Source organism: Cryptotermes secundus, unplaced genomic scaffold (genome assembly GCF_002891405.2).
Source record: "Cryptotermes secundus unplaced genomic scaffold, Csec_1.0 scaffold401, whole genome shotgun sequence".
Classification (NCBI taxonomy): Eukaryota; Metazoa; Arthropoda; class Insecta; order Blattodea; family Kalotermitidae; genus Cryptotermes; species Cryptotermes secundus.
In genome coordinates this window covers 1113082-1125808 of record NW_019731223.1, presented here as the reverse complement: position 1 = coordinate 1125808, position 12727 = coordinate 1113082, and the positions used below count along the sequence as shown (strand labels likewise).

Below are 12727 nucleotides of genomic sequence, written 5' to 3'. Positions count from 1 at the left end.
GTAGAAAAAGTAGTTTGTGAGGACCTCTGAAGTGGATGGATTCTGTTTTGTAATATTTGTAACAGGTCTTCATAAGCCTTCTTCTAATGTTTTATGAGCTTCACGAACTCAACGTCTCACAACCCTATGGGCCTTCACAGCCTAGTACAGGGATAACTTTACTTTTTACTTTTACTTTACTTAGTAAGCTTAGAAGTGGATGATGGTATTGTAACAGATTTGATCATTGCATTGCCAGGCAACAGCTCTGTAAACATGATCCAACACGCAATAATAGACGAGGCTGTGTTTTTTATGTTAGCCACACCACACCCAATGAATTCAGTCTGACATGTGACATGCGTTTTCTGTGCGGTCTGCGCCATGCAACGATAGAGGGGCTGTGTTTTCTGTGCAAGGTCCATGCCGGGAGGATATGAACGAATATGGGAATGGGAATTGCCTTGACTTCAGTTGTGAAGTTCTAAGAGAACATCAGTGTGGCCGGAAGAAGAATCAGAAGACTTAGTGTGTAACATTACATGTGCTGTAGTGCATAGATATTGGAAGTGTGTAATTTAGTGAGACTTTTATGGTTCCTGTGTTTTAAATCCAATGCCAGGAAACAGATATTGAAGACTAGTGGAAATAGACAGAGAGGATTAGCGTATAATGACTGTAAATTGTGTAAACCCGCAATAGTGTAATAATTAATTGCAGTTATGACTAGTGAAGATTCAGTGAACTGATTCACCGATCCAAACCCACATTTTAGTCACTAATACAAGTGACAGTATTACCTAGAGAGAAGTGTATCATGACTGTTTTATTTAATTTTTGTATTTTGAACAGAAAAGCCAGTTGTATTTTACATATATCAGGTTTCTGAGTAAAACTATTTTCAGTCATTGTGTGAGCATTTTTTGTCGCATAAGGGCAGGATGTTTTCATATCTGTTTTTTTTTGTGATTACAGCTGCAGATGTTGGGTTATGACATCAGTTGGGCAGGTTTCAATATAATTGAAGTGATGAGCTCATCCAAATTTACCTATAAGAGAATAGGGTACCTTTCATCATCGCAGAGTTTCCATTCTGATACTGAAGTAAGTTTATTTACGTTAAAATGTTAATACGTCTTTATTTTTCCTTCCTTTTCTTTTGTGGTATTTCGGTTTTTTCCTCTAATCGTAAACATTTGTTGGCTACTTTGTTCAGATTGGAATTTATGGTTTTTGTTTTTTTTTTGTTGTTTTTTTATCTTTGTTCTTTTAATTATGAACTTTATTATGTAATGCTTTTTTTAGTATTTTCTGTATGTGAGGGTTCGCTGGGTTTATCTATTTTAGTTTCCATGATTCGTGTATATAAATATACCTTTTCATGAGAAAATTATTACAAAATATTCCACATGTCATCATGGTTTTTATCTACTTATACAGTGAATGTTTGCAGCCAGTTAAATATGCTTGCACACACATACAAGCAGTAATTTTATATTAGGGCATCGTGTTGTCATATTTTTATGCAGTATTGACATACAAAAATGCCAGTATTATTATTAAATAAATTACATGCAACTTACATTACTTATAATAATATGTTGAAAATATTATATATTGTGAATTTGAGTAGTTAACATGAAGTGCTGTACATTACATGTGTATGAGGACATAAGCACAAAATGTACAGTTTTTCATTAGATTGGGTCCCACAATTGAAACAGCATGCTTCTCACATAGACCCGCTGCAGTAGATGATAATCCATGGTTCATTTTTCCACTGTTTTTTAACTTGCCTTAATTTGTAGAAGAGTCCTGAAGTAATGACCCCTTGCATGTAATCATGCTTTACATTGTGACATTCTAGACCTACAGTTAAACCTACATTACAGGAATAATTAAAATTTCATGCCTTATATTTTCTTGAAGTTCTTTTCAAATGTTCAGATGGTTCACATACATTTTTTGTTTCAGTGTGCCCTACAAATAAAATCCATTGGGATATAAATTTGTGATCGCAGAGGTCACAATCTTCACCTTTGTTAAAGGCTTCATCTAGTACACCCATTGAATTGTTCACAATGTGTGCCACTGCATTATCTTGCATGATATGCCCATATTATTTTTCTTCATTATGGTGAAGGGTCCAGGCTCATATAACATTTGTAATATATTGTTTCGTGAAGAAACATCGATCCAGTTTTGATCTCTACAATCTGTATAAGTTGCATTTAATGTTAAGGGTCTTTCTAGGCTTCTTTGATTTAATATGAATCATTTGCAAAGTATTGTCAGGTATGGGTATGGTATATGAGTTCATTCCATCAGAATTACTGTTCTTTATCAGAGTTACCCGGAGGGGATAGTATGAAAAATTATCTGTTTGTAGCAGAAAGTTACATTCACTGGCATCAGGAGTATTGAATGTATGACATATTTCAGTTGTTGATGCTCACAACAAACATGATCCGCAAGGACCTGAACAGTCAGAACCAGTATGATGCTGGGCTTGCTTTGTCTGGGTTATCATGTTTCATCAGTCCTGATCTTGCTAGGGACCTTGCCAATGATATAATGACTCTGGTGAGTACATTTCTCTCTTTCGTTTTCATCACCATTGTAATGTAATATCAGGTTGATTGTATGTTACATAAAATAGCTCAGAAGTATCACTAAAGTGAACATTGCATAAATGAACATTTTGCATTTTTAGAATATATTGATGAAAGTGTGATTGATGTTACCCTCACATAAAACATGGGCCTCCAAAAGCAACATAATATGGTATTCAGTTTTCTCATGGTGACTGTAGTATTACCAAATTCTCATTTGTACAACAGTGGCACAGTGCATTTTTGTAGCATGGTAGTTTGTGAAAAATTTGTCTTCAGTAAGTCTAGTGATTTACACTCAAATTTTGCACCGTGTAACATTGTTCTGTACCCCTCCACCCAGTGTTTTGTAACCTGTTGACTTGATAATGCAAGAAACAAATGTCACCTCAGTAATTGAATTGACCATTGTTCACAATGTGAAGAAACAGAGGTAAGAAATGTCAGTAATATTATGTTAATTTATTAGGGCACATAATGAAAAGAAAAGAGCTTCATTAAGGAACTATCATGGTTGCTGCCAGTGTTCCTGTAGAATGAGAACAGAAATGAAAGGAAATACATTTACTGACTTCAGTATCAGTAATCACAGGGCAAGCTGTATTTCAATTATTAAACCTGAAGATATTTCAGGAGATTTCTTTCATTGTGATATTAGGCGATCTTCTGATTTAAAAGGAGTTTGCATCTTATGTTAGAATCTGATCATTGTTTCAGCCATTCGTGAATATACACGTGCATGTCATTCCTGTTAGACTTTTGCCTTTTCCATCCTGGAATGTCGTATGACCACCCTGCAGCCTTCTACCTGTCAGACACATGAGAGTCAATGACATCTGCCCCTGTCATATCACCAGCTTTTTGCCGGAGTCTTGTCTGCCTACCTGGACTATACAGCAGTTTATACTGATGGGTCATTGCATGGTTTGACCGGTTGTGTATTTGTAAAGGTCAGGTGTTATTTCTTTTTAATTCGCTTAGTGGGGGGTGGAGTCCAACTGGGTCCACTCGGCATGGCGGCCACTGATTGGCCTATTGTAGCTTGCCCCGGGTGATTATGATGATTGAGAATTTGGTGGAATTAAGATGGGTAGGAGAAACCGAAGTACTCGGAGAAAACCAGCCCCAACGCTACTTTGTCCACTACATATCCCACTTGACCAGACCAGGGATCAAACCCGGGCCGCCATGGTGGGAAGCCAGCGACTAACTGCTTGAGCTATGGTGCAGCCAAAGTTCAGTTGTTAAATGAGCTCCACAGTTTTAACAGCGTATTTAGAGCCAGACTGTATGCTGTTTATCGAGCTCTTCTGTATATTTGTCGGCATCCTGGACATTGTCACATCTGTAGACTCTCTTGACTGTCCTCCAGAGTCTTCATGGATGTACTCGATCATCTGGTTGCTGTGGAAGTTCTGTGCAAGCTCTCAGTTGTCTGTATGGCAAGGAAGTCTGATGTGTTTTAGTGGGTACCAGGCCATATATGCCTGCTTGGCAGTGAGGCTGTTGATGCAGCTGCTAAAGAGGATGTCTTCATGAAATTCAGGCATCAGAATGAGCTCTTGGTGGTGATGTTCATCCTTGTATTTATCATGTAGTTTTATTTTCTTGGCAAGACAAATGCACTGCTACACTGAACAACAAATTGCAGGCATTGAGGCCATAAATCACGGTATGGTGGTTTTACTTCAGCCATATAATGAAGGAGAAAGCCCTGGTTGCACACCTTCTGATGGACACACTTGCCTGACACATGGTCATTTGTAAGGAACTGACCTGGCACCTTTGTGTTCTGTCCCTTACCATTTCACATGCACATTTAGAATGCTTGCAATATGAAGATCGTCATACGTTTCATCTTCAAGGCTCATTGCAGAAAATACTTGGAGATTTATTGTAGTAATATATCCAACATTGTTGCAGGATTGATGTGTTTGATTTTTGTGTGTTTATATTACTTCCAAGCTTGAACCATTACATGTTGTTTTAAGATGTTTACTGGCCTTTATACAGTCTGTTTTATTGAGGTTTGTTAATAGAATATTTATCCCTGTGCCTGTTAAGCTTTTTAGCAAGTGTTCGACCACTTTACAGTCTGAATCAGGTCTGTTTCAGGTACATTTATACTGGATTTTATAAAGGGTGATTAGCATTGAATGTTATGCAGATGCATATAGCCATCAGTGCTGAGATGCCTCAAAAAACATTTACACACACACATTCATGGACTTGTCATCTTCTGACAAGAGAATGCCTGGGTGCAGTCACTTATTTGTGATGGTGCACCAACCCTACTCCTGCCGACCCTACAATCGTGCATGCCAAGTGTTGTTGAGATTTGTGTCAGTGGTACTCACTGTATTGAAGACTGCTGTTACTCAAAAAAGATAGGTCTATGGCAAGAGATTAAGACCTACTAAAGTAGTACTTGGAGTACTACTGATGCTTGCCACAAAGGGGACTCAACGTATTAATACAAAATATCCATGATACATCAGATATGCAGTAACTGCTATAAGATTCTTTCATTTTATCATGTTTCACTGTAACCATCATGTCTCTGCTACCGAGTGTTGAACAGGCATAGATTATGGCACACTTAATATTTTTTGTCAAATTGAAAAGTGGCGTGAAGGCATACATTGTAACAGTAAATAGGAGTTGGTGTGTTGCAGCTGACATCAACTAAGCCCTATCTCAGAAAAAAAGCTGTCCTCATGATGTACAAGGTGTTTTTACGATTTCCCGAAGCTCTTAGGCCAGCATTTCCACGCCTTAAGGAGAAGCTTGAAGATCCAGATTCTGGTGAGTTAAGTGAAAAAAGAAAGTTATAGGAATTTTGTAAACTTAATTGGGGGAACAATAAATTGAAAACTTGAAATTTTATGTATTTAGGATGTAATGTCTTCATTTTCATTGTCACATTGGAGGGTTTTACAGGGTTCCTCTTAATATAGAATTAACTGAGGGTTTATAATTAGCAAAATCTTGGAACTGTGATGTATGTCATAAATTTGTGGAAGTTACATGTTTCAGTATAATTGTAGGTTATATATTTATGGTATTTATGGATGTTTACTTGCAACAGGTGTACAATCAGCAGCTGTGAATGTGGTGTGTGAGCTGGCACGCAAAAATCCCAAGAACTATCTAAGCCTGGCTCCAGTCTTCTTCAAACTAATGACCACTTCTACTAACAATTGGATGCTCATCAAGATAATTAAACTGGTGAGTGCTTAGATTTGTTCTCTTGGGATTTTGAATCTATGATTGGTCATGAATTTTGAAAGCCAGAAGAAAGAAATCTGTAGCAAAAATTTCCCAGGAAATGAATAGGTTTGAGTGAATTTTAATGGTATAATTAATATGTATTTTATTTAAAATTTGTTTTATGAAGGTGTGAATGTATTTTATTATATAAGGAAGGAATACACAGGATGAACAAAAACCATTTTGCCAAATTCTGGTATATGGTTCCACATACTGAAGTAATGAAAGAGGGCTGTATGTACATATGTCTGAAATGCATTTAGGTTTTAATGGCCCTTTTGAAATTTAGAACAGTTGAGGACAACAGCCTGTCTGGTGTACAAAATCACTTTTGGGTCTTGCACAGTAGGGCTCTGGCTCATTTCCTTGTTTGTGTCAGGCAACACATTAATCAAGTCTCTGGTGAAAAGTGCACAGGTCAAGGTGGGCCTGTTACTTGGCCCACTGGACCACAGTATAATGGACTTTCTTTGTGGGGGTCTTTGAAATGTGTAGTTTATGCCATTTCAGTCCATGATGTGGCAAAGTTGCAGCAGTACATAGGGAATGCTCATAAAACAATTAAGAGGGAAGGCAGGGATTTTTAAGCATGTGTAGTCCATGAGTCACTGTGCCAAGCTCTGTGTGGAGAAGGGCAGACAGCATATTGAACACTTACTATTCTGATACACTCAGAATAACTTAAGATATGCTAACCTCAGACATTCTAAAATTCCAAAGGGCCATAGCTCTGAAACGTGACCTTTTCAGACATGTTTATATGGACTATATGGACTTGTTTCAGTGTGTGTAACCATATCCCAAAGTTTGCAAAACATTTTTTGTTCAGTCTGTATACAGTGGTGAGTTAATAAGAGATCGGTACTGTAACATGACACCTGAAAGCTGGGACAGTGGAGTCAGAACAATGCCATGGAGATGTCCATTACTAGGCAGTGGCTTGGTAAACACATTCCTGTGGTAGCAGGTATGTCCACAACAGTAGAGGTACTGCAGAAGATGCTGTATTCTGTTGGGTCTATCCAAAGAGGCAGGAAAATATGGTCATTAGTCCTATGGGATCCAGGACCAAGAATGATTGTGCTGATGAGGCCAGCAGCAATTTACTTAACCCAGGACCATAGGTCAATCTTGGGACAGAAAAGTATGGTCATGGATCCTGTGGGGTAGGGAACCAAGACTGACTGTGTTGACAAACTTTCTGATATCACCTTTTAAAATGCAGAGACTTTTTAATTTTAAATGAACTTCTTTTCCATGCGCAGAAAATTTTTCACAAGAAGTTGTCAAGACGTTTTTGTGCCTTTTCAAACTGTATTTGACAGAGTATTAAATTTACTGTTTCCCGTACCCTCTTAAGGAGACTTTATTAGCCTTGGTTCAGAATTATTGAGTTTAGGAAATGACACAAGGAAATAAAGTAAATACATCCAAGTAATATACTTCATGATAATAATCAAAGTAAATGCCCATATCCATTACTCTACAACCCTTCTTCCTTTTCCTCTTTTATCTTCATTTGAGGTGTTGCAATAACAGGTATGCATGTCATTTGAATAAATTGTTACTGTTAACTGTATGATACCAACGATGGCAGCATTTTCACTTTTTTATTGGTGGATGAGGTATGTGTCATTGGTTCCTTGATAATATAAGAATAATCTATGGATCCATTCAAAAATACTATTTTTTTTGGGGGGGGTCTGTGGGCATGCTTTTTTTTGTTAGACTAGGTGATAGTGAGAACAAGAGCTTCTTGAGTCAGGGTGTTACAGAAGCATGAAACAGAGCCCTACTAGGTCATGGGCTAACCATTCCTCATGACCATTAACACCAGAGCGTGTTGCCAGGCTCAACATTGCTGCCAAATATCCTGAAAGACAGCTGAACCAATGCTACATGCTCCATTATGGTATCTGGGGAAGCCCACCCCACCTTGAAGGAAGTTATCCTGGCACCCTGTGGTGGTGCCCACTGAAAATTTGGGTATTTGTCACCAATATCACAAAGGAGTTCATCTTGGGGCTGGATATCCTGCATGCATACAATACATCTGTGGACTTAGGGCGCCATATGCTGGGTCTTGCAGAGGAAGAGGCATTGCTATGGAGCCCTGGGTTGGTGCCTCAGCCTTTTAGCCAGGTAGTGGCCACTGATCAGGTGATATCTGCACAATGTAGGGGGGTGGTGATGGCTCAATTGGAGAGCCCCCCTTGATGTGGAAAATGACCTGGTGGTACCGAGTTCAGAGGCTCATCCACCTGAAGGATTCTACATAGCCAGGACCTTGGTCAGAGACTGCTGGGAGGTATCTGTGAAGGTATTGAATGCTACCTGTCGCGAACAGAAGCTCACTAAAGGATCCCTTCTGGCACACTATGAGCCAGTCATGCTGGTTGCCTCGCGTGAACAACAACCACAGGCCTAAGACACTGCTCTGAATTTGCAGCAGCCAGGCTATGCCTGAGTAACACTGAATCCCAAGAGTTGGAAGAGCTCCTCACAAAGTACAGAGACATCTTTGCTATGAAGAGCGATGACTATGAATGAACTAACAGAGTGTACCACCATATTTTACTTTCAAACGATTAAAGAGCACATATGTAATTGACAAAATTTTAGAAATATTGTGAAACCTTAGAACACGTTACAATTAATATGTTGCTGGACATTATCCATCATCTTGTCTGTTCTTAAAAAACCGTCTAGTTTCTATTAAAAACACAACGTTTCGGGAACTGGAATCTGTCCCCGTCTTCAGGTAAAACCTACTCAGTTGGGTCCAATAGACAGAGCTAGCCCCTATCTCCGGACAACTATGCCAGTTTCAGAAGGGGTTCATAAAACAAGCACAACATAATCCATCTGTGAGAGCTAAGAAATTGAAGCTATCATATATTGAGGCTTAGCACCAGAGAAATATCTAGAATGAAATCTTACCGGGAGAGAAGCAATACTCCTTGTGGTACCAACATATGAAACAAATAGGGAGATAGGGGCTAGCTCTGTCTATTGGACCCAACTGAGTAGGTTTTACCTGAAGACGGGGACAGATTCCAGTTCCCGAAAGTTGTGTTTTTAATAGAAACTAGACGTTTTTTTAAGAACAGACAAGATGATGGATAATGTCCAGCAACATATTAATTGTAACAATTTACCATCATCACAAACTTTTAGATCTTACTTAGAACATGTATTAGTATGAGGAAGGTAACAGGAATGTGTGCTGTATGAAGAAAGCAGACTGTTAATGAGAGGGAGCCATAACTGTACCAGGCTAATATATAACATTAGCTCTTATTTGCTTAAAAACTATTCAGTCAGGTGCTGCATATAGAGCAATGTGCTTCTCATTATTTCTGAGTTACATTATTATGGAATGACAGAACACTATTTTTGATTACTGGAATTGTTGATACTGACAGATGTAAAGTAGGTTTAAAAAGGTTTGAATGGTATTGAATATTTTTATTTTATAATTCATAATTCTGTTCCAGTTTGGTGTCATGACTCATTTAGAGCCAAAAATTGGACGCAAACTTACACAACCACTGATAGACCTTATATCAAGGTAATTTTATATTTGCCCCAGGTTAAAAATACTCTGTCTCTAAATGCTGTAGATAAAGTATATGTAATTATATATCAGTATATAGTATGAACCACAGTCTGTGCAATAAAGGTTGTTGTATTTGGGATGCATAGTGCAATAGGAGAAGCTGGAATACAGCTTGCTGAAAGAATGCAGTTGTTTCATAGCATAAAACCAGATTCTGTATCTGTACTCTATACCCAGTTTATTTCTCATTTCCTGTCTCCTGTTAGCATCCTTGGAACAAAATTGAAATAAATTTACTTATAAATTCGTTTATTTCGTGAGATTTGGTAATTATTTTCCAAAGGTCAGAATTATAAGCCATGTAAGGTAGTCTTTCATTTTATTTGAAATATGGGGATTTGTCCTCTGAAATTTCAAACACCAGTCGGTACATGCTTGCATATCATCATTCTTCCTCTTCCTCTTCCCAAACCAATGTAAGTTCTTCTCTTGGTACTTCTTTCCAACTTCTGCATTCTCCTTAAGTTGCTTCTGATGCAGTTTTCCAGATTGATTTTTCTGTTGTTATTTTCAGTTTGGTGCCCTGACCCCTTTGGAACCTCGGCTTGGTAAAAAGCTAATAGAACCACTCACCAACCTCATTCACAGGTAAAATCGCCATCATTGCTGTAGACCTTTTGCTAAGCTATTAATCTATCCTGTTATGCTATATCAGAGGATATTGAGAAACATGGCTTATTGTTGATTATGCCTAGTTGCACTGCATTGCTCAGTTGTTTCCAGGCCTGACTCATTATATACAGATGTCCTGTGGAAGGGTTGATTATATTTTTCTTGCCTGTACGTTGGGTATTCAGTCTCTGAGAAACTGTACATATGGCTGCTTTGATGACACCTATGGTGTTATTTTAACAAAATGTGTGTAGGATAGGATCTTCAGGATGCATATATGATAATGACAAATAAACTTAATAATAATAAATATCAAACCAGTATGGCACATGCTCTTTAATCTACTTGCTTAATTTTTTGTCATACAGAAATCTTTACCAGAGTTTCTTATTAAACATTTTCTGATGTAATAGTTACATTGTCATTTTATTACGTTGCAGTTTACGTGTTTAGGTTATCTTGGAAAAATGTTTTTCCCAGTAGTGAGCACAGCTCTGCAAGAAGGACTGTTCTCCATGAAGTATTTACTGTGCACGGTCCATACTAGGGCCTCTGACTGCTTTTCTGGTTTTCATGTCATTTCACTTTCTGTTCATTTGCAGTCTCTTCTGCTCATGCATTGGAAACATTATTATTTGTGGGATGAAGTCTAGGATGCAGGTTTGACATAAATATGGCTGCTTTACAGGACTGGTGTGTGTTCCACATTTACATGTGCCTTTTTCAGAAGACCACATGGAGAAATTATATTTTCTTGTTTGTTTAAGTGCAGTGTTTCCCAGATGTTTTTCTGTGGAGCCATTTTGGTCTTCAAAAACTTGGTAGATCCCCAGAGCAAGGGAAAGCATATTAACTTTTTCTATGTATGTCAGTTTCTTTACAAACCAAAGTTTAGCACTTTAATGAAGACTTGGGATTAGTCTATGAATCATGGTGATCAGTGCCTGATGTAGGTGAACAGTCAGTATTTTAATTACATGATATTTGTAGAAAATTTTTCAGTTTTGGATCAGTTGGTCTGGACTTGGTTTCAGTGCATTATTATATCCACATCGCTTTTATCATGGATATTATTACCACTCTAGAAGTTGGATGATGATTCCTGAGAGAGTGAGAGCTGGGATTGTGAAGTTATGGATGGTGGTTGATAAGCTATTACTTCAGACCCAGACATAAAGAGTAAATTTATTGTACATAAATAAAGATTGTGCTGAACCCTTAAACACTCAGTAAAACACACTGTCTAAGCTAGGGCTGCACTGATTCTCATACTTAGAGTAGAACTTCATGAAAATCAGTTGATCTCCTGAAACACTGCACCTTCTTAACAAACAGGTATACATTTCTCTCATAGAATGTGAACTCGGTGGATTCCAGAAATACAGATGACCTTACCTTTTATATATTTGCTTTTTTATAGCTTGATCAGTACATTTACTCAGAAATAACAACAAATACTGAGTTACAACATTAAGTACAAGTAATTTGAATATGTCTGCACATTATCTTGATATTGAATACTCTTTAATACCTCTTTTTAATCCTTCTCTTTTATGAGGTTTCATAGTCCTTCAGCTATCTTGAAAGTATTACCCGACAATCGGACTCTGTAGATGATCTTGTTTGGTTGAATTTGGCTGATGCCTCCTCAGTAATTCAGGTAACGATTGGAACTTGAATTTCTTATGTGACTCTGTGTATTGGGTGGAGTTCTGGATGACCTGATTGAGCTGTCTGTCCTTGGAAACTCAGGGTGCCAGTCAGGAACTGATATGTCAAAGACAGGAATCACCTCAACCAGATCCGGGTTAGAAGCAGTGCCCATTGGAAGAGGCACTAGAGAGGCAGGTCTGGATTCCATCTGTTGTAGAAATCGTAACTTGTTCCAAGTCTGAAGAATCTATATCTAGGTTGGCTGTTGTCTGTTGTATACTCTGAACCATAGGCCATTTTCAATGTTCATCAGTGATGATAAGTGTATGACAAGCCTCATTTGTGAAGTGTTATGTAGCTGTGTTGCCAGTGTTGAGGGTGCTGTGACAGTGGCATCAGTAAGACTTCTGGAGTAGCAGCTTGGAGTGCTTGACAGATTCCTCAGGCACTCACAATCTGTTCTGATCACTTGTTCACGGGAGGCCCTGGTTTTAGCAGAGGGGTCTAAGTAATTTGCGTGTTATGGTTTTAAGCTTCATCTTGCCATCCCTTTCACACTAGCATGTCTTTCCTTGACATGATCTTCCATTCTGTATTTAGTAACAGTTCTGTTAACAGAATCTTGCAATTTCCTGTCCTTGAAATTAATTTCTGTGTGTCTCGCTTGGTTGCTGCTCACATAGCATGGAGTGCAAGCTAGTAATCCATGGGGCAGACTGTGCCATGAAGATGCTGGAAACTTAACAGATAAAAATTAAAATCTGCAAGTGTGATCAGTGGTTTTGTAACATTTGGAAGAGAGGAAGTCTTCCATTTTGGCAAATATGATATGTGTCCCTTATGACGTGACCTCAACATTCAAAGCAGAAGCAGTTATCAGAAAATTAATGAAGTTCAAAAATTAAAAGTTCGCCTTCAAATCATTCAGGATCCCCCCCGCCCCCATTTGATCTTGAATATACAAAACTCACACATATTACTT

At 38.1% G+C, this 12727-nt stretch overlaps 1 protein-coding gene across 2 annotated transcripts in view; it reads left to right on the top strand.

Annotated features, from left to right (window-relative positions):
- Positions 1-12727, top strand: part of LOC111866510 (AP-3 complex subunit delta-1) — a 61117-nt gene that overhangs the window by 5359 nt on the left and 43031 nt on the right. The window contains exons 3-7 of one of the 2 annotated variants that reach the window (XM_023855520.2): positions 955-1083; positions 2422-2562; positions 5267-5396; positions 5680-5819; positions 9995-10068. In XM_023855520.2, the coding sequence (XP_023711288.1) occupies positions 955-1083; positions 2422-2562; positions 5267-5396; positions 5680-5819; positions 9995-10068 (614 nt within the window). Of the gene's footprint in view, positions 1-954; positions 1084-2421; positions 2563-5249; positions 5397-5679; positions 5820-9994; positions 10069-12727 lie in introns of those variants that run through there. The other variant, XM_033752279.1, reaches the window with a different exon arrangement.